The following is a 20,979-nucleotide window of genomic DNA, read 5'->3' on the forward strand; positions in this document are numbered from 1 at the left end:
CTGCAAGTTGCTGTAATAAGGTGTTGTTGGTTGACTCATGTGGCACATTAAGACAAAACTATTAAGACAGCCAAGGCATCTCAAGAATTGCTCTGCCTGTGAGAGCGCTGAACAGGTTCTGAACCTTATCCAACAGCTGTGCTCCATTAATGCAGTCCTGTGTGTATCCATGTAACTGTGTGTGTAGCTGTTCCATGGTTTCTATATTACCTCAAGAACAAGTGGCCTTGTATGGAGAAGAAAAACAAGGTTTTGTTTGAGTGTATGCATGCATAAGACTGTATATCCACAGCATTCGGAGGCCTTATGTTACAGCTGAGCTTTGCTGGTGTCACTAAGCACATAAAGATGACAATTTTTTGTTATTCTCTGCCATTACTCATTTTAAAACAATAATACAGCCCAATCTCTGAGCATAGCTGCTATTTTACCATTTGTTTATACTTAAATTTGGCCCATGGCTTTAAACCGTTCCCACAGACTGTATCTAAAAGATGGACCTGGATGTGATGGATTTGCCATCACATTGCACACTCAAACAGAAGTGACTCAATCACAAGAAGGTCTGTTCTAATTCCTACCTTGCTTTATCATCGTTCTAGGTATTAACTGGGGCCTTACAATATTACCTTACGAAATAATCACCACTGTGTGCATAAAAATGCGTGGTATGTCCTTCAATATCCATCATACAGATTATTCAATAACTTCTGTAACAAAGTAATGACACAACGGTTTGATCAGTATGAGGAGAAGAAGAGACTGCAGGCAGTGTGGACATGAGTGTCAGAGGTGATCTGTGACAGATGGTAGTGAGACCTTACCAAAGAGAAAGAAGGAAAACTAAAAGTGGCAAAGTGTAAATGTTAGGATTTTCACTGAGTGTGAACAGGATGGACACAATTAGAAATGAGCATGTCAGAGGGACAGATTGGGTTCAGAAACTTGGAGCTACTGTTAGAGAGAGGCTAGTTAGTTTGGACATGTGCAGGAGGAGGGAGTCTGGATAATTTAGGCAAAAGGATGGTGCAGATGGAGCTGCCAATCAGGAGGAAAACAGGAAGACCACACGATGAATGTATTGAAGGAGGACATGTAGAGGGTTGCTGGGATACGGTGAGATGGAGGCAGATTATCTGCTGTGGCTCCCTCTGAAGGGAGCAGCCGAAAGCCAACAACAATGAAGACGTAGCAGTAACTAATCTGATTATTGGATTTAGACAGCAGGGAGGAGGAACGCAGTAAAGTGATGAGTGGAGAAAGGGACATTATGTTTGGTGCAGTAAAGTGTGGTCAGACCAGAAACAACGGTCTTCTTTTGCTAACACAACATTAATTCTCTTTACAAGCATCTGCACAGACAGCATGCTAACATGCTAACACAAAGTTAGAAACAGCAAAGCAGCCAAAGCCTGATCTTCAACAGGTAACAAAAGCAGTGGTTAGTGTTGTAGCACCCATTTCTACCTGTCCTGTTCCTACAGCAGGAACAGGACCTGGTTTACAACTTTGTTGACAAAGATCCTGTGTGCACCCTCATTAGGACAGGGGCTTGTGTCAGCATGTGGGAATATAAGCTTTAGGTTTATATCAGCGGTCCCCAACCTTTTTTGCACCACGTATCAGTTTTATGTCCGGCAATATTTTCACGAACTAGGCTGGCTTTAAGGTGTCACGGATAAATACAACAAAATAAAACTAGTACCAGTACCAAAAAAAAGAAGATTTATTCATAACACAAGATAAAAGACCCAGGGTGTTGAGTCTGTGTTTCCACAGGCCCTGCTAGTTTAGAGATTTATTCCTCATGAAGAACGAAAACAAGACAGAACATCTTCAACCGGTCTTTTACTCGCTAACGAGGGAAGCTTGGTCAGAACCAGGCGGTGGAGCTTAATGCTCCTCACCTGTCTCTAGCCCAAATCCTTCAAAGAACAGCTCTCCTCGCAGCTATTTATTCCCATGACAGTTACAGTTTACGCAATACAACACAAGGACCTCCCACCGTAGAACCCCCTTGGTTACAAAAGACAAGGCACTGTGTGTGTGTGTGTGTGTGTGTGTGTGTGTGTGTGTGTGTGTGTGTGTGTGTGTGTGTGTGTGTGTGTCAGTCATTGGGGTGCGTTTGTGTGACCTCCTGCTCACCAAAAGGATCATAAAAGCAGGAAGCTTACAACGCAAGAAACAGATATTTCAGATAGAATGTATCTACAATAAAACCTCCCCCAGCACAGAGTGGCTGGAGAGGTGGTCAGGATCAAAGGAATGTCTTTGATCCTACTGCTTGAACTAAGACTTTACAAATTTAAGAAACACAATGACAACATTCAACAATTTGACTTAACACAGGGAAACCAAGTTAACGATAAAAAAAAATCACGATAAAAACCCTAAAAACCATAAAGTTTACACCCAAGCCTCAACTCTTGTGGCCTGGTACCAAACGACTCACGGACCGAGGTTGGGGACCAGTGGTTTATATCATTACTGGTAATTATGTGCCATTATATTCCATGCCATGCTACAGTGTAACACAAAAGTAATGTAACAAGTAGTGTGAAGAAGTACTCACCAGGTAGTGATTAATATCATGTATTACTTATTTTAATACATGATATGTAATGCATTACTTAGTGTTGGACCCTGCATTATGACAGACTTTAAGCATGAAAAGTAGTCCTTACCTCCTCTGCAGGTCCATCTCCTCCGGTGTGGGACCATTCTGAACCTGGGGGCCCTGTCTGGGCAACGTAGGACCTGTAGAGGGCAATACACACACAGAGACACAGACACAGACACACACACGGCAACTGTTAGACATTCAGCTCACATGATCATTGTTCCAGTCAAAGCATCTGACCTATCAAAATACTAGGTTTTATAAGGTAACCTGTGCAAAGAGCTGCTCAGAACAGTTCAGAGTGAAAACAGGGAGATTCTCCTGGTTGCCATAGTAACCAACTTATCTGGCAAAATATCTGCAGTTTATCTGGCTTCTGTAGCTCTCTGGTGGCTTCATGTCCTGTAAAGCCATTTCTGGCAGACACTTGTTATTTGCTAAGAAAGGGAGGTAAATACTCGGAGCTGGACTGAAGCGCCAGGTCTGAGAGACAGAAAGAGAAAAAGCAGAACCAGGAGGAAAAAACAAAACTACCACCAAAAGGCTTTGTGGAATCTGTAATGCGCTCACGTTTCATATTCGATCCAAACACAAAAAACACTCAGCACTCAGTGCTTCCACATATATTTGCTACACTCCAGGTTCAAGCCATTCCACCACCCCACCCTCTTCCTGTAGGAACATTTGGATGCAGAGCAGTTCTCCCTTTCTTCTCTTGTTAACTGAGATGCGCCTCAGACTCCGAGGGGGGCTTTGAGGTTTCAGTGTGTCCAGTTAGATTTGTTTTGTGTTTTTCCAAAAGAAACATCACCACAATAAAGACGCAGTGTGAAAAATAACAGGCACTTTAAGCTTAAAATAAAAGTAATAAATAATGATGCGAGTGTCTGCAATGAAATAAATTCAAAGTGTAGATGGTGGAAATCACTGAATTAGCCCTGTTTCATTAGAAACGCTGAATTTAGAACATCCAGTCACTTTTATAAAAGCTCAAAACCTTCTGAACAGAAACCATCATGTATCCATATTACTGTGTACCACAAATACTACAAGTTTCCAGTCATTCATAGAACAATCGCTACCATATTACCTACCTTTCTCTTTTATCGACCATTTTTTTAACCAAGCAGGCGCAGCAGGTGTGTGTGAGAGTGTGTGTTTTGTATATAGACAAAGCAATAGGAACTAGTCAGAATCATGCGGGCCCAACTGAAGACAAACACAATTTTCTGAGAATCTGCCAAGTCTGTCTGACGGTGACCTATTATGCTTTTATTCTTGGAAGTAGTGTTACATTACAAATACAGTTTGAAATGATCTGCAGTAATTTTAAAATGACTCAATATCAGTGCAGCACCATGGGTCAACCATATTACGACACGGCTGGGGGGAAAACATAGAGCATCACAAAAGGATTCCTACAAGGAAGGACCAGTTTGATTATTATTCATCGTTTGAGGGGTAACATCAGCACCTAAACAGGAGAAAAGAAAGCTATTAATCAAAAAGGCTAAATCTCTATAACTACAAGGACTTCTTTTTTAAAGAAGATATTTATGATTTGTACAAAATCCATCTCTTCTAGACAGTAAACATCTGTTCACACAACAACTAGAGATGGACCGATCCGATATTACGTATCGTATCGGTCCGATACTGACCTAAATTACTGGATCGGATATCGGCAAGAAATAAAAAATGTAATCTGATCCATTAAATATCAAAAAAACACCTCACAAAACTTGCGACACGGCGTAACTCTGCTCATAACCGTAGCATGTCGGAGCAGTGTGTGTCACGTGATAGAGCGGCTGTGTGTATTTGTAGCCTCGCTACCAAACCAGCATTTCATCTCTGAGGAAGTTATCCCAGAGAGAAGTAAAGCAAGTGTGTGAGTTCATCTCTGAATGTTTGTAAAGCATTCCCACGTTAAGCTTAACAACCGATGTATGGAGCGACTGCCTCTTCTCCCTCACCTTCCTGCTCCTACTTCAATCGTAAAACTGCTTAATGATCAGCTGATCGGCTTTTCTGTCTCGAGTCCGTCTCTCTTCTTTGTTCTTGGTCCACTTTGCACCAGAAAGAGGAAACCAGCGGCTGAACAACAGCAGCACGTTTAACCTTGATAAGCTGTTGTTAGAATTTATTTAATATTACTTTCTACACCAGGATCCTTTTCTACGTAGCTGACAGCTGGTAACTGTGCAGGGGCGGATCTAGCAAAGTTTAGCCAGGGGGGCCGATAGGGCATGAACAGGGAAAAGGGGGCACAAAGACATACTTTTCTTTCTTATTCTCATTTAAAATGTCTAGCTTTTAATAAATAATTATCTGAATCTTACACCCAAAGTTTTAATCTGATGTAAAATGTATAGAAGTCCATTACTGTATATAGTAACTGTTAAGTCTAATATACCCTAGTAAGCTATAGTACTTTTTCCTTTGGGAAAGTACCATCTGTGCAGTCTGCAGTTCTGTTGAAGAAAGATGTTGAGTCTATTTAATTATTCTTGAAAAATAATTTATTTCTGTGCATTTTTTTTTTCACACTGCATCAAATTAAAGTTGATTACGTCGATTAAGCATCATGAGGTGGAGGGTGGGGGGTGGTTCCCTATTTTTTTTTTGCTGGGAGTTTGCAAGGTTGCTTAATATTTCTGCTAAGTACTCTTTAAAATACCAGAATAGGGAGGATGGAGTAGGTTTAAGTTTATTAGATTGATCAGTATTGCTGAACTATGAAATATTTTGGGCGCAGTGTATTTTTTACATACAGGTATAACAGAATAGCTTTAGTGTTGTTGTTTACTTAAACTTGAGTATGAACTTATACAAAATGCAGCAAGATATTAAAAAAACAGTTTTATTGATTAAAAAACACACTATATCGGATTCATATCGGTATCGGCAGATATCCAAATTTATGGTATCGGTATCGGACATAAAAAAGTGGTATCGTGCCATCTCTAACAACAACACAGAACAAGGTCTGATTGGAATAAGCAAGCCGGTCTTGTTAGATCCCATCTCCAGTCTAACACCAATGGCCGTCTGCCACCGAGAACTTCAATATTAATAAAATGCAGAAGAAAATGAACAGCATCCCCCACAGGCAGGGAGCTGTGAACACAATATGCAGCATCTGCAATTGCAAGCAGGTTTTGTCTGATTGGCTGCCCCTTATAAATGGGAAGTAGGTGGGTCTTCTGTGCCCAGAGCCATAGCTGTGTGCCTGAAATGGCCAAATGATGGCCTCTCTCTGTGACTTCATATAGATTTGAGAGTAGAAAATAGAACATTTTTTAATTGTTGTAAAAAAAAAAAAAAAAAGAAAAAAAAAAAGAAAGAAAGAAAGAAAGAAAGTAAAACAAATCCTGCATGCATGGAACACTGACAGCTCTCTGTACTTTACACTTGCTAATGAGCTAACTTTTACCTAAAGATGAGCATTGGTCAGAAGGACCAAAATGGTGCTGTGTTCATAAAACACACACAGAGCAATGAGAAGCTTCTGGATCTGCACGGAGCCAAGCAGGGAGCAGATTTGAGTGTAATTAGTATTCAGCCAAGTCCTGACCGTATCAACAGACCGAGACAGAAAGATAAAACGGGCTGAATCTGGGCTGCAGCCAGGCTCATGACTGCATCTGAATACCAACGCACTCACACACATTGTCTCTACTTAACACTACCATTGGTATTGACAGCAGCTACTTTTCCCACAAGGGGAGAATACGAGGTTTGCCACGTCTGTGTCAAAGCAATCAGAGCACAGGAACAGCTCTCTTTATGTTACTTCCTTTTCCTCCACTTGCCTTATCTCGGCTTTTTTGTTCAATTTCAGACTTTTAGGTCATCCGCAAGAAATGGTGAAGGGTTTTCTATCACCATAAAAGGCCACTTGACAAAAGAGTATCCAAGCGGAAATAGCCAAATTCTTGGAATACAGATTATCCAGTTAAAAGGGGAGGTATGAGTCAGCGTGGTGCCATTAAGGCCTTCATTTATCACTCGTAAATACTAGCTGAGTTTTGAGGACAGGTCCATAACATAAAAAACAAAAAACCTACTTGATTAAAATATGGCTGATCTCCCCTTCAAGGTCATCTACCATACACTTCTGGACCATTTTTAGATGTTGCATTAAAACTGTGACCCTTCAGCTTGATTCATTTTTTCCATTTTCCAGAACAGAAAACAGAAAGCAAAAAACACAAAAAAGACAATGGAGGCAAAAAAAAAAAAAAAAAAAAAAAAAAAAAAAGCTGTCCACAAGAGATGGCCCGGAACGCAGTTCAGATCATTCACATAATTTCATGTGAGTGTTCTCCCAAAGATACCTCAGGGTGTTGCAGTAGAAGCTTGGATTGCCACAAACACCCAAGTGGAGGACTGTGTGCATGGACAAAATCATTTGGGGTGCTCAACTGGATGGGATCTGGGAAATGTGCAGGATGTGTCAGTGCCTTGGGCTCTGGTTCAAAGTATCATGAGATGCTCCTGTGCAGTTTGTGTGTTGTGATGGAGAGCCGCGTCTATCTGGGGGAAACTGCTGCCTTCAGGGAACCCCTTTGCTATGGAAGTACAAATGTATTCAGTTATTCGTTTGAACCCTGCACTGTCACAACACGTAACACTGATATATTCACCTATATTCAAGTTATCTGATATTTACGACACTGTTTTTGTTACCTTTTTGTAAGTTAATTATATAAAGCAAATAAAGTTTTATTTTTCATTAAATCCCATTAGGCATTTGAATTTTTTAAATTTCCAAATTTTCCAATTTAGCTTTCATATTTGTGAGGAAATGTTGGTTTTACTACAGTATTTCAATAGCTGGATAAATTATAGAGATTTGAGTCTTTATTTACGCACTTAGAAATGAGCAGTGTTGGGACTAACGCGTTATTAAGTAACGCGTTACAGTAACTACGTTATTATTGTGGTAACGAGCACGGTAACTAGTTATTATGCCAAAACCAGGAACGCGTTACTCGTTACTGGGATTTAGATAGGCTCGTTACTCGTTACTGGGATTTAGATAGGCTCGTTACTCGTTACTTCGTGTGGTGGATATCGCGGAGCTTCCACAGATTCAATAACATTAGCAAGTGGTGGAAGCCAGCAGGTGGATGAAGGAAAAGGGAGGCAAGAGGAGAGACCCGGCGGCACCGGTCCGCGTGTCAGGTGAACTGAACTTCAGGTAAGAAGTTATGACCTGCAGTCTGAGTCAGATATAAACCAAGTTTAGGTGCAGTTTATTTTCGGTATGCTGACATTTTCGTACTGCGTGCTAGCTAGCATGACGGAGTTTCTATACAGCTGTGTGGGTGCTATGTTACTGATGTTGAACTTTATTTTGTTCATACGGTTAATTATTATAGTTGCCAACCGTCCAGCAAAAAACAGAATCGTCTGGTATTCAGAGAAAATATTACGCGTTTCGTACTGAGGTGAAAAGGAACACAGTTTGTCCCGGACTTCAGCTACAATGAAAAAGACACAAAGCTGAAGCTGCACAGCTGCCTCTTCTTCTCTCATTCTCTCCCGTTTCTACTTCAATCACGAAACTGATCAATGATCAGCTGATCGGCTTTTCTCTCTTATTTATCGCCCACTTTGCGCCAGAAAGGAAACCAGCGGATGTCGCGTTAAACAACAGCAGCACGTTTAAGCTTGATCAGCTGTTGTTAGAATTTATTTAATATTAATTTCTAGTATCAGCTGATGTTTGCTGGAGCCACAGCTGTAAAAGCTGCTCGTCATGATATCGGTTTGGTTATCTGGTGAGAGGGAAACATGAAGATGAAACCAGGAGATGTCCTTACTGAATCATCAGAGCTGAACAGGTGATGTAGAAACAGGTTTACCTTTTAGGTGACATGAATGAGTTGAAGGGAAGTTATGAACTGTTTCTGAGAGACAAATAACACCAGGATCCTTTTCTAAGTAGCTGACAGCTGGTAACTGTGCAGGGACGGGTCTAGCAAAGTGTTGCCAGGGGGCCAGGTAGGGCATTAACAGGGAAAGGGGGGCACAAGGAAATACTTTTCTTTATTATTCTCATTTAAAATGTCTCGCTTTTAAAAAAAAAATTATCTGAGTCTTACAACAAACGATTGATAGATTGATACATATATACCATCAGAACAGTGTACATCACTGTCACAACAGTGTTTGTTTTCATTCAAAGGCTTTATGATTTTTCCTATAATGGTGGGCCGGTCTCTAGTCAAAATGCCCGGGACGATTGTTTTGTCCCAGTCCAGCCCTGGATGCAGCTCATCTGCAGTCTGGTGTTACCTACATCTTCCTATTCAGAAGGCAGAATTTCCAAGTTCTGAGTACAATCAAAAGCACCACGACTGCAGTTTTTGTGTTGGATGTAAAAAGCAGGCTAGAATCATGGCGGCGGTCAACGACGGTCCAGGCGTGGGATTTCTCTCGTGGAAATGTGCGCATTATTTTTTCCTTTCTGTTGGTAGGTGGCACAGTGCACGTGTGGCAAGTAAGCAAGCTAGAAGACTGGCAATCTTGCTGGGTATCCAGTTACGGAAGCAACACATTAACAAGAGAATTCTGAGTAAAACCAAAGTTACTTTCCCTAGTAACTAGTTACTCTGAAAGTAACGAGTAACTTGAAGTAACTGAGTTACTTTTTTAGAGAAGTAACTAGTAATGTAACTAAGTTACTAATTTAAAGTAACTTACCCAACACTGGAAATGAGATATGTAGATTCCAATTTAAAAATTATTTGCTTGAAAGAAAACTTGGCATGGTGACACATGCAAGGTTTTTAGCATTCATCTGGTGCCAGTTTATTACCAAAGAAAAAGAAGAAACCTTTAACCTTGGCTCAGCTAGCTAATGCTACCACACCCTGTCATGAATTTTTGAACATCCATCCATCCATTCTCTTTGAGGAATAAAGTTTAAATGCAGAATTCAAGGTGACAAAGGTTTTGGCTTTATAATTTCAAGTTCTCTGTACATCTTCTTAGTTTTGCAGCTGAACAGAGCATGTCTGTCGGTGTTTTCGGTGAACTAGATGTGTAGACATGGTTTCAATATTTATATAAGCTACTTTTTTGAAACCCTGGGGCAGCAAAAACCTTCAGGGGGAAGCTGTGAATCAGCGGACTGTTAAAAAAAAGGTGCGGTCCCTCTGTGATGTGTGCTGACTGTAAACCACAGATGAGGGAGTTACTGACAGCATATATCAGGTCTACAAAATATAAATATTTGATAAAAAGTGTATTTTCCAGGGGACATTAACAGAGCACCCAAAAATAAATACAATTATTAACAATTAAAAAAAACCCTCTTTTTTTAAACAGCTAAATGCATACATGTAAAATGTAAAAATAATCCCTAGATATGATCCAGTCCTTAAACATCTTTATCTTTTCTAATGCCTCACGAGGATGGTTTCATGTTTTTTTGTGATTTTGTATGAAACTACAGTACAACTTTGTGCTTTTATTCTGTAAGTGCATGCAGCTTCACTGTAAATGCATCGGATCCTAGTGTATACAGTGGTCCCTCGTTTACGTTCCAAAAATAACCCGTGACAGGTGAAATCCGCGAAGTAGCCAACCTAATATTTTTACAATTATTATAGATGTTTTAAGGCTGTAAAACCCCTCACTACACACTTTATACACTTTTCTCAGACAGGCATGAACATTTTCACACTTTTCTCTCTTGTTTAAACACTCTCAAAGTTCAGACCTTCATAGAAAAATAAGTCCAGCACTATAGAATGAAACCAAAGGCACCCGCGGTTGCCTTTGACTGTGCAAAATGTTTCGTCGACATTGTTGTGTTTGTTGGGGAGAAAACTTACAAACATACAGTACGGCACTTCAGAGTCACACTGCTAGCGATCAAAGATTTGTGTAAATTTGACAAGCTGAACGCAATCTGTACTGTACCGGAGACACGACACGAGATTGACTGACAGTGGTCTACAGCCAATCAGGACGCAGAACACAATGCGCTGTAAAAAAAAACAAAACAAACAAAAACAAACCATGGAAAATTGCACAAAAAAATCCACTAAACAGCGAGGCTGCGAAAGGTGAACCGCGTTAAAGCCAGGGACCACTGTATTTATGAGAGATGTGACTTTGCTAGTCCTGAGCAAGAAATGCAGATCAACTCCTAAATATTTATTTGTTGAAGTCACACATGAAGACATGAAAACATGTGCTTAGTTTTTAGAGAGCAGGTTACTGTGTGGATTACAATGCCTTAAAAAACACTTCAGAGACACTTTAATCCCTGAAAGACAACACTGTGTTCTAATTATCCCCATCACAAAGTAAATCTGAACAAGACTGATGGAGAGCACTTTTTTTGTAACCACCTTTGCATGTAGCTATACATCTACTCTGACCATCCAAATCATCTCATCTTATTACCATCTTGATGATTTCCTTCTAGTCCAGTCTTGAAATACTATCAAATTAAGGTAGTCTATATCTGCAACTGCAACTGCTGACATGGTCTCTTGTCTCCATCTTCCACTGCCTGTGGGTGTAATTGTGTTACTGTCTGCTCTAATAGAGCTTATGTGCTAATGACAAGACTCAGACAGCAGCCTAGCAGGGCAACAGCCCCGAAAGCTGCTCAGGAGGGATGACTTTAAATCAAATCACCGGGTCAGACGCTCATTTAGGCCTCGTTTTCTCATTAGACCAAGCTTTTTATTACTGTATCTTAGTATTTAACTATTTAGCACAAGGAAGGATCACAACGCCAAACCTGCTGGTGCTCGGAGTGCTTTCTCGAAACACGGACAGCCTCCCTTCTTGTCAAATGGACTGTCTCCAGAGAGCTAAAGTGATCCAATGACCCCAGACAACAGCACTTAGACTTGGCCTGCTTCCAAAAACACTATCTGACACAAGGCTGGGAAAACAGCCAGAGCAAAGAATAAAGCCAAAGACAAGCAGGTTTATATTAAAAAAAAAAAAAAAAAAAAAAAAATTATATCATCAGATCACCAAGAAGTCCTAAAACACTTTTTTTTTTTAAAGGAGAGTGTTTACAATGTGTCATCTCAGCAGGAGTACAAGGGAGATAATAGTTTATAGGAGATAACAGATCATCTATAATTGCCTTATAGTCACACATCTGATAAGTAACTTTTCTTGAGCAACCTTGAAATGTCCCGCAGATACACACAACAAATACAGTAGCCACTGACGGCCATCACTCCCGTATACCTACATGAGGGCAGCGTCAGTGTGGGCCTCCTCTGGCAGCAAACGTAGCGCCACAGTCCATGTGAGGCCCCATCTGAACTGTTGCCAGTCCTCAGAGTCACTACCATCCTGCTGCCAGCTTCTCTTGTACAGTCCTGGGACGTCACATATAAAACCATAGCTTGGGCTCTCCAGAGTTTCCTCTGTCAATTTCCTGTGCCTTAGCTCTGCAGTGCCCACAGTGCGGGAGGTTTCTAATGCAGACTGATGCTTACGAGCCAAAGTTCCATCAAAAGAAGACTCCTTTTAATAAAATAGCAGTGGCACAAGTTCTTTATTCACTGCGGTCTGATGTCCTGATATCCCGATATCCGGACGGTGCACCTTTAAAAATGATGCTGGAATGCTGGGTGTGGTTTCTCTTTATGCCAGTTCTCCAACAGATTAGAATTGATGGAAACAAAAGGAAGAGGAGAGGGAGGGATAGAAAGTAGGAGGGAGGGATGAGCATAAGAGGGAGTGAGAGAGAGCAAAACTGCTGGAGATTCAGAGTGAGTAGAAAGAAACTGATGGGACATAAAAGGAAGATAAAGAGGCCAAAGGAAAAGAAATAGAACGGGCGTTGTGTACGTAATGTGGTAGGATGGATTCCCTACCTGATGGGTTGGTCCACTGGTTTGTACTTCCTGGATTTAATCTATTATTTATGCACTGGATACAGAGAAGGACACATGCTGCTGCTCTCAATATCATTACCAGCATGTGCATGGGGAGATAGAGGGACTTAAACTCCATGGTTTGTCGTTTCACATAAATGTAGAATACCCAAATTATTCATTCAGATGACAAGAAATAGCATCAAACATAAAGGCTTAGTTCACCAAAGTTAGAACTCCACATAATGTCTAGACCTACAGACAGAGTGGGTTTTATTATAATAACACTTACTGTGTTATTCTTCTGTGAAATTGGAGTGCCACAGAACAATAATCACAGCCTTGAATTTGTAAACTGACTCGCCACAGAAAAAAGCGTAACAATCAGAAAGCCCCCTTTGAGCAAGCACCTGGCGACAGTGGGAAGGAAAAACTCCCTTTTAACAGGAAGAAACCAGGCTCAGGGAGGGGCAGCCATCTGCCGCGACCGTTTAGGGAGGGTGACTCAATGTAATTCCTGCACACTGAGTGCACACCCAAGCCCTAAAAACCATCCAAATAATATTTATAATTGATAAACAACAGTATTCATAGCCTGTTGTCTGAGCCTGGAGTAGAATAAACATCAGTCTCAGTTCTCCCGGACATCAGTCTGAATACTGTCCAAACACCACTATCCATATACTAGAAGATTTTTTGTTAGCCCATAATAAAAATAGCAATAATAATTAGAAATGTACATATTGAAGTTCTGAACAGACAGAAACATTGATGTTTAAAAGTAGTAGGCTTGTAGTCAGTAATGATATTAATATTCCCCACAAGCATTTGTTTATGATGTTTTGTTGCTATTTATTCACACACTTTGTGTCTGGGGAAGAAAGAAACTAAATCTATTGGTGAATGCCATTTAATGACCATTTACCAATGACAGTATCAGCCAAGCATCAGTACGGCTGCATCCCTGCTATGAACCAAGTAACTGAAAGACAGGTAAGTCCGCTATTTTCTTCCATTGTGTCGCAGGCAAAGTCTCAGAATGATGGATGAGAAGTTGTGCAAACAAGATTAAAACAGCTTTTTTGCTTGCTGGAAATGCAACTCTAGTCTGACAACAGTCTGACCTGAGGATGTCAGGGTTTACACAGGACGGGGGTGCAGTATGGACTACAAGTCTACAATTAAGCTGGTACTAAACCAAGGTGATGTATTACTGGAAACAAACTATTTTATTATTTTTAGAATCAATGACATGGTAACGAAATTCACAGGAGCTCACAGGAATTAAATTGCAATATTTCAGGCCTTTCTGATATTTTATAAATCATTTATAATTTATAAAATATAATTTATTTCATTGACCAAACCGAACAATAAATTACAGATAATCTTTTTTTTTTTAACCGATTGTGAAGCACTTTGATCAACTCTGTTGTTTTTAAATGTGCTATTGAATTGAACCGAACAGCTGAATAAACCTAAATTAAAAAACAAAACAAAAAAACAAAACAAAAAAAACAAAAAACAAAACTTGGACACATTTAGAAGTGATCACTGTTTGTTTCTTTAAAAAGAAAAAAAAAAAAGAAAAAAAGTTGGCTCCAGTTGAGCCAGCTTAAACTTCTTTGGCTTGATCCTCCATATCTCATCAAAAATGAATATGGTGATTACCTTTCTTAAAAAAAAAAAAAAATCAAAAAAAAAATCTCAGCATTAGTTATCGGAGCTATCTATTATGATCTGGACACAAAACACAATGAAAGTAAAGGGAAAAAAAGGTGACATGAAACAAAAGAGGCAGATTGTCTGTCAGGATGAGTGAAATGAGTAGATGGGGTCATTCTACTTTGTTTTACCCTCTGAGCTATTGTTTTTGTTTTGTTTTTTTTTAAACTGGCAGAAAAACAAGCCGTCATCAAACCTGCCAACCATCCACGTTTATACAAGTGAGGAGCTGACACCGTCAACTGCCAAGAGGTTAAGGTATTTCTGTAGTGTATGTGTCTGCAGTGGAGGAGCATTTATTCACTGCGTTTCTCTATAAACATGTCCATCCGTCAAACCGTTAGGCACCAACGTGCTAAAAAAGCACACGGGGGTTATAAATAATCTATGAAGCTCCGAGCTTCTGCTTTGGTACACACTTTGATCCACAGAGCCTTACGGTGTCACGAGGCCCTACATTTTTTAGCACACATGGCTACAGGGGGAACCAAAGCCAGCAGCATGTTAAGATATAGTCAGACACGCTGCCCTGGAAAACCGAATGAAATTTGAAACTGAAACTGCCTTCACACAGTCTGTCTGTGTGAAGGCAGACAGACTGAAGAAGCTTCTCGGATGAGAGGTGAAACGTCTTCAAGCAACTTAAAGAAGTCCAGACGCTTTTCTTTGCAAATTCCTTTGACCACACAGTCAAAGGTAACCTGTAAGACAAATGTCCACAGCCAGCTTGATTTAGACCGTCTGGCACAAAGCTCAGACAGCAGGATTACAGGGACAACTTTTTACACAGCGAAAGCTCACAGCATCATATAGATCATGATGTCATCCTCCAAGGTCTGTTGTTGGGTAAAGTGGCCGCATCTACAGCCCATGCAGTAAGAGAGAACACTGCCAATCTACAGAAGTACATTATTCTAATCAAATCAGATTTTGGTCATATTTACCAGTCCAGCTCAGAGCATTAAATCTCTTCCAGTGCATTTGCTTAATTCTGTTTACCACCCATAGGACAATAACAGTTCACTGAACTGCGTTTGAGTCCAGCTGTGTAGCCAAATACGTATGCAGAGTGAAGCATTGTGTCTGCTGGAGCCCCAAGTCACCCACTTCGGCCATCATGAAAGGATGCAGGTGTAAGGTGGGGTCCACAAGATATTGTGGAAGCACCATCCACTACATCCATTTTTTTTTTTTATCTCCAGTTTGTTCTGGGGGTGTCTGCAGTTCTCCTACTGACTAAATGCAGGGAGGATTGAGAGAGTTACGAGAAAATCCCTAAGTATTTGTGACAGAGCCGGGAATGTGCCGTCTGCCTCCCTCTCATGCTTTCTGCTGAAGTCTGTGTCTTCGGGAAAGGAAGGTGAAATGGTTCTCCATCAATAACCATTATATTAGATAGCCAAGTAAATGGGTCATCTGGCACATAAACTTTTAAATTCTCTGCGTGGCTTCCAGCTCTTCTCATCAATTGCTCTGCCGCTGCCTGTCCAATCATTTACCTCTGTCAACCTCATCCATTACTTCATTACTTTAAAGCAACCTTGCCATGATTAACCTCATTGGATGCCTGACATTACACTAAGCATGAACCTAAAAGCTCATAGGTACACTCCACCATCAAAAGCAGTGACTTTCAAGCTATTGTTTACTGGGATTGAAAAGTCTTCTCTTTGTAAAGCGAAGAGACCAGAGTGAAACCTCTTCTTTGAAAACGGCTGATCCAGATGTTCCGTTGCTGCTGTTTTTAAAAAGATTTAACATGTATTCTTTTTATGTGTCCAAATTTGAAAGAATCTGGGCCTCTGGAAACCCCTGTTAAATCATTGACAAACTAAAAACTGAATTTGTGAATTTCTTCTTGACTTCATTTTTTTACCTTGCTGTTCAAGGGCAAGCTTAAAAGCTGTTATTGCTTAAATCAGAAAAACAATTTAAAAAGACAGGTGTTAGCCCAATTACCCAGCATTAGATTCACACATAATTTGCATCAATACAGGACCTCTGACTCAATCAGAGAGTACATTAATTATTATGTTAATTAGTGATAAATCCTATTACAGTCAGACGTGCAGGAGATTTAAGTAGCTGCGGGTCCAGGCTGAGCTGAGCCGTCTCCATCTGTTTCTGTATCTCCGACTCATTGAGTGTGTCAAAGGATTATTTTGGAGCTCGTGGGAGTCATGATGTCTAGAGGGGCAGTAGGGTAATGATATCCATACCTCTGCTCAGCTACACATTTCCATCACCACCCCTCGAATGACTGCTGGAAATCCAACTCCAACCCAGTGCCCTGTCAGAGTATCTGAGTGACAGGGCAGGGATGATTCTGAATCCATGTCAAATAACAGGGATCATCTGTCAGTGTGACACAACCTACAGACATGTACTTAATATAGTTTCAGATCTGCCCAGCAACCTGCAGAATGAAGGGTTATGGTAAACACTTGGAACTAGGGGAAAGCATGGGGTTTGACTTAGAGGGGACCAGATGATGAATTCAACAACAACTGGATCACATAGGAAATTATTAACTGGTCAATCACTGCCCTCTAAATGTTAATTAAATGCAACTAATTTGTTGGTTGCAGACTCACATGCAAATTGTTTGTGCCAACCTCTTTGGATGTAAAGCAATGGCCCATCTACAGCAGGATAGAACCCAGTGGTCCTGATCCAAGGAACAGAATGAGTTCCACACACAGATAAAGGCAGAAAACAGGGCTGGCTTGGGTGTTCCTGTAAAGCTGCTACCTCCACCTTACCCACGAGAACCTTTCACACACACAAAACCACTACTGCCATGAATTATATATTACTGAATGACTCATTATAGCTCGACAGGCTAATGGCAGGAGCAGCAACAACAACAAAAGGATGACAGAGTTTGGACAAGAATGCGAGGGGAAAACACTGCCAGACAGCAACAAAGTAGTAGTAGCTGTAGTCACATGGAGCTTTCAGTCACCTTTTTCCCCCCTACAGTCTTCACTATGAAAACTGGAATTCGTCATGTCAGAGCATTCTTCCAGCCTGCGACATCTTATGTGTGCAGGAACGTCGGGTTTGTTTTCCATGACTTGGAGTTGGGACACCGCAACAAAGTTTGCATTCTTTGGTCTAATTTTTGCTATTTGAATCTCAGAAAGGTTTAAAGACAAGACAGCAGTGGAGATGCTTTAATTATACTACCACTCTGCTGATACCCTCCCAGCTCCTACAGATTCACACAAATTTTATTTAGCACATGATTAATGAGTAACAGTTGAATGACACAGATTCGCTTAACGCAAGGAATCTTTACATTCCATGCTGTAAGATTAAAGCACATATGACTTTATGGGAAAGCAATGACGAGCAGGAGATTTGGCGCACACAGTATAACTCGCCATTAACCAGAGACCAAAAGATGGAAACTTATTAGTGTGACTCAAGTCTTGTGGTGTCTGAGGATGTTTTGCCCATCTGAGCTGAAAGATGATGACAGCCATAATTACAGCGTGGTTGTTTGGCTTTTTAACTCAAGTGTTTTGTTTACTTCCTCGTGAGTTTTGGCAAAGTTGAGCAAGGTTTGGTTTCGGTGAGGGCTTTCTAGATTCATTATGATGTTCCCACTGAGTTGGGCCTGTACCCAAAAGAATACATGCCTTAAAGTTGCATATTCTAAGTACTGGTCTATATTCTAGATAAAGTAAGCAATGTTTGGTCTTGTTTAAAGGCCAATACTAACTGGTTTCCCAAACTATAGTTTCTAATTATCACTACAAAGTTTTACACGGTAATATTCAGCCTATCTCAGTATGGTAAAATTGTAAGGATTCCATATTAGGATGCCTCCGTTTATGGTAATTTTTTTACCAGATTTCGCAAACTTAGAATATATTAAAAAAAAAAAAAAAGGCTGTAGTTTCCAAATCTGAAAAATGAAGGGGCAAGTACTGTTGAAAAAAGAAGTCCAGTTTTATAGAAAACCAGGAAAATGGGAAAAAGGGCTGTGAGCACCACAGTACCACCAACTTCCTGTTTAACACCAGGTTAAACAGAAAGTGAGGGGACAGGAAGGGAACTAAAATAGCTCGTTTCAGACAGTGGATGATTAGGGGGGTTGCAAATGCGAAGCTTCTATAACAAAGTGAACAAATGAAAAAATGGAGCTGAAGAGGAGCATGAAGTGTCCCGTGTAACGTTTGTTCAGAGTCGTCTTAGGTTAGTTGGCTTCCCACTCTGAACTCTGGAAGCCGGTCAGTGGACTGGCTTTTTGGTACTTCCATACTCATAGCTGCATTTTTATGCTTGGATGGCCTGTCAAACAAATCTTCACATATATCACACCCAGCTGGCAAACACAAAGGAGGACTTGTGCTGTGGCTCACATGTACAATTAAACTTGTTTCTCGTTCAAAGATCATGAGACCGTGGCAACTGTGGTCAATCTTCCCTCCAGCCTTTTGACACTGTTGCTACATGACAACTAGAGCACAGCTTAACCAATGAAATTACAGGAGAGCTCTGCAGCCAATCAGGTTTCTGCAGAGTCCTCACTTCCGACTGATGTGTGTCTGAGACTTGTGGGACAAAATGCTTAGACACACTGAGAAGGCGGCAGTGGAATATATTCATGTATAACTGTTCATTTAACTGACGACAGTAATGACATGATGGTTTACTGATGGATAAACTCTTTGTGCCCAGAACAGGTGTTCTATTAAAAAGCATATGAAATATAAGCAGTATTTGCAGCTTCTTTAAAACAACAGCAAACAGAGTGTTTGGCTGTTGTTTTTTTTAATCTTGATAAACAACCGAAAATTTATTTTTTTAATTTCTTTTATTAATAAAAAAAATCATTTGTATTTTTATGCCCCATCATGCATAATCTAAAGACAAAACAGAGGCACGAAAGACAACATAAAACAGCCAAGCAGATCGGTGCTCCGGTGCAGCACTCCTGCCAGGCTGACTACTCACTCCTGAGGATGATTTGAGCATGGCTGATCTTCTGCTGCTCCTTGGGGAATCTGTGAACTCTTGCTGCGGCTGGCATGTCTGCGGATACTTCTGCAATGTATTTCTCTTTTTAAACTTTGTCTCTTCTCTCTGTCACTTACTCTGTCCTGTTTCCACACAACTTTCCTTTTGCCTCTTGCCTCGGTTTCTGTAGTCCAGCTGTGCAGTCGTCTGCAAACTCGCGTTTGATGCCAGAGACCATGAGCTCATCGAGAAATAGAAAGGGGTGGGGGGTCTTCTGATGCAAGCATGATCACAAGCTGTCATGTTAAAACAAGAAAAACGCATGCCAGACTGGTGTGATGGATAGTTGCTGAGGGGAGTGCTGGACCCCAAAATATTTACACATTGCACTCATCCGTGACCTGCAAAAACAACCCCCCCCACTCCCGGAGGTCCAGAGACATACAGGCTGTTTCTATGGGATGAGGGATGAAATGTGCCTTTCTCTTCACCGCCAGCTCTCAGGTTTCACCCCCTCCTCTCCAACAAAGGTTTCACAACATCCAGAGCACATGCTCTATACTGCTGGCAGGAACAGTGAGGACTCAAAATAAATTGATGATCCTCACTTAGCAACTTTTCACACATCTCTGTGGAGACAAGCTTTTGCCAACTCCAACTGTGGCTACCCAGACAAAAAGAGCAAAGAATTAGACAACTCTTTTGGCGAGCCTGCATGAATGCTTTCATTGCATAACTGCTAGCTTTTCTCTCCTCCATTTGGTGAACGTACATTTACTCAAGGTAATGCTCCGTTAAAAGAACAAGCCAGGGGCAGAAGCTTTAGGAAGGTAGAAGTAAAATCCATGCTCTAATAAAAAAAAGAAGATATACACAGAGTTCAAAGTTAAGCCTTAAACTTAGAAAATAGAGGAAAAGAAGTCAGAGGATAAACAAAAAGGGGAAGAACAGCGTCTGTACTGTGAACATATCCAAGATATGTTTTCTTTATCTGGCTTCACTAAACCTGACACTAAACTAAACTAACATTAGCTATCAAGCTGCAAAGTCACACAGAGGTGTTAGCAACTGGATGTGTCAACTCAGGGTTTTCCCCAATTAAGGTGTAAACATGCTTCCATGAAAAGAGGCAATTTTGGAAGCATATCACTAGTCACAAGGTCAGAGGTCAACTGGCAGCTGACAAAGAGTCAAAAATACATATACATGACAAGAGTGTTATAATAATATCTGTGTGTGCAAAGTGCTTTGAGTGGTCAATAATCCTAAAAATAAGAATTAAAAACAAGTCCTTTTGAAGGCAGGAAGGAGAGCTGAAAAACGATGTGACAGTTTCTGTCATATTCAATCAGCTGCATACTAGTCAGCATTTAATGGGCTGACAGCAAACAGAACAATTATGAAAATGAAATTCAAACCAGTAAGTAGTGCTTTATCATACAGATTTCCAGGATCCACAGAAGAAGGCAACACCAGGCTTTGGGAAGAAAAAAAAATTCAAATGAACTGATGACTGACAGGAAGACAAAGTACACACACAGATCAACCTGAGAAACACCACAGGTGAAACTAGCGACACAGAGAGGACGTTCAAAAGAAAGGATTTATATTTGATCCGTCCATCCATCTTCTTCAGCTTATCCGGGGCCAGGTCGTGGGGGCCTAAGCAGAGAAGCCCACACCTCCCTCTCCCCAGCCACCTCCTCCAGCTTGTCCGGAGGAACACCAAGGCATTCCTGGGTCTGCCTCGGGGCCTCCTCCCAGTGACACATGCCCGGAACACCTGACCAGGAGGCG

General features: G+C 40.8%; 1 protein-coding gene across 4 annotated transcripts in view; it reads right to left on the bottom strand.

Moving 5' to 3' along the window:
- The window catches only part of enah (ENAH actin regulator), a 179,706-nt gene that overhangs the window by 53,589 nt on the left and 105,138 nt on the right, over nt 1–20,979 (bottom strand). For all 4 annotated transcript variants that reach the window (XM_039599025.1, XM_039599023.1, XM_039599022.1 and 1 more), the window contains exon 4: nt 2,685–2,757. In XM_039599025.1, the coding sequence (XP_039454959.1) occupies nt 2,685–2,757 (73 nt within the window). The remainder of the gene's footprint in view (nt 1–2,684; nt 2,758–20,979) is intronic.

Source organism: Oreochromis aureus, linkage group 15 (assembly GCF_013358895.1).
Source record: "Oreochromis aureus strain Israel breed Guangdong linkage group 15, ZZ_aureus, whole genome shotgun sequence".
NCBI classification, from domain to species: domain Eukaryota; kingdom Metazoa; phylum Chordata; class Actinopteri; order Cichliformes; family Cichlidae; genus Oreochromis; species Oreochromis aureus.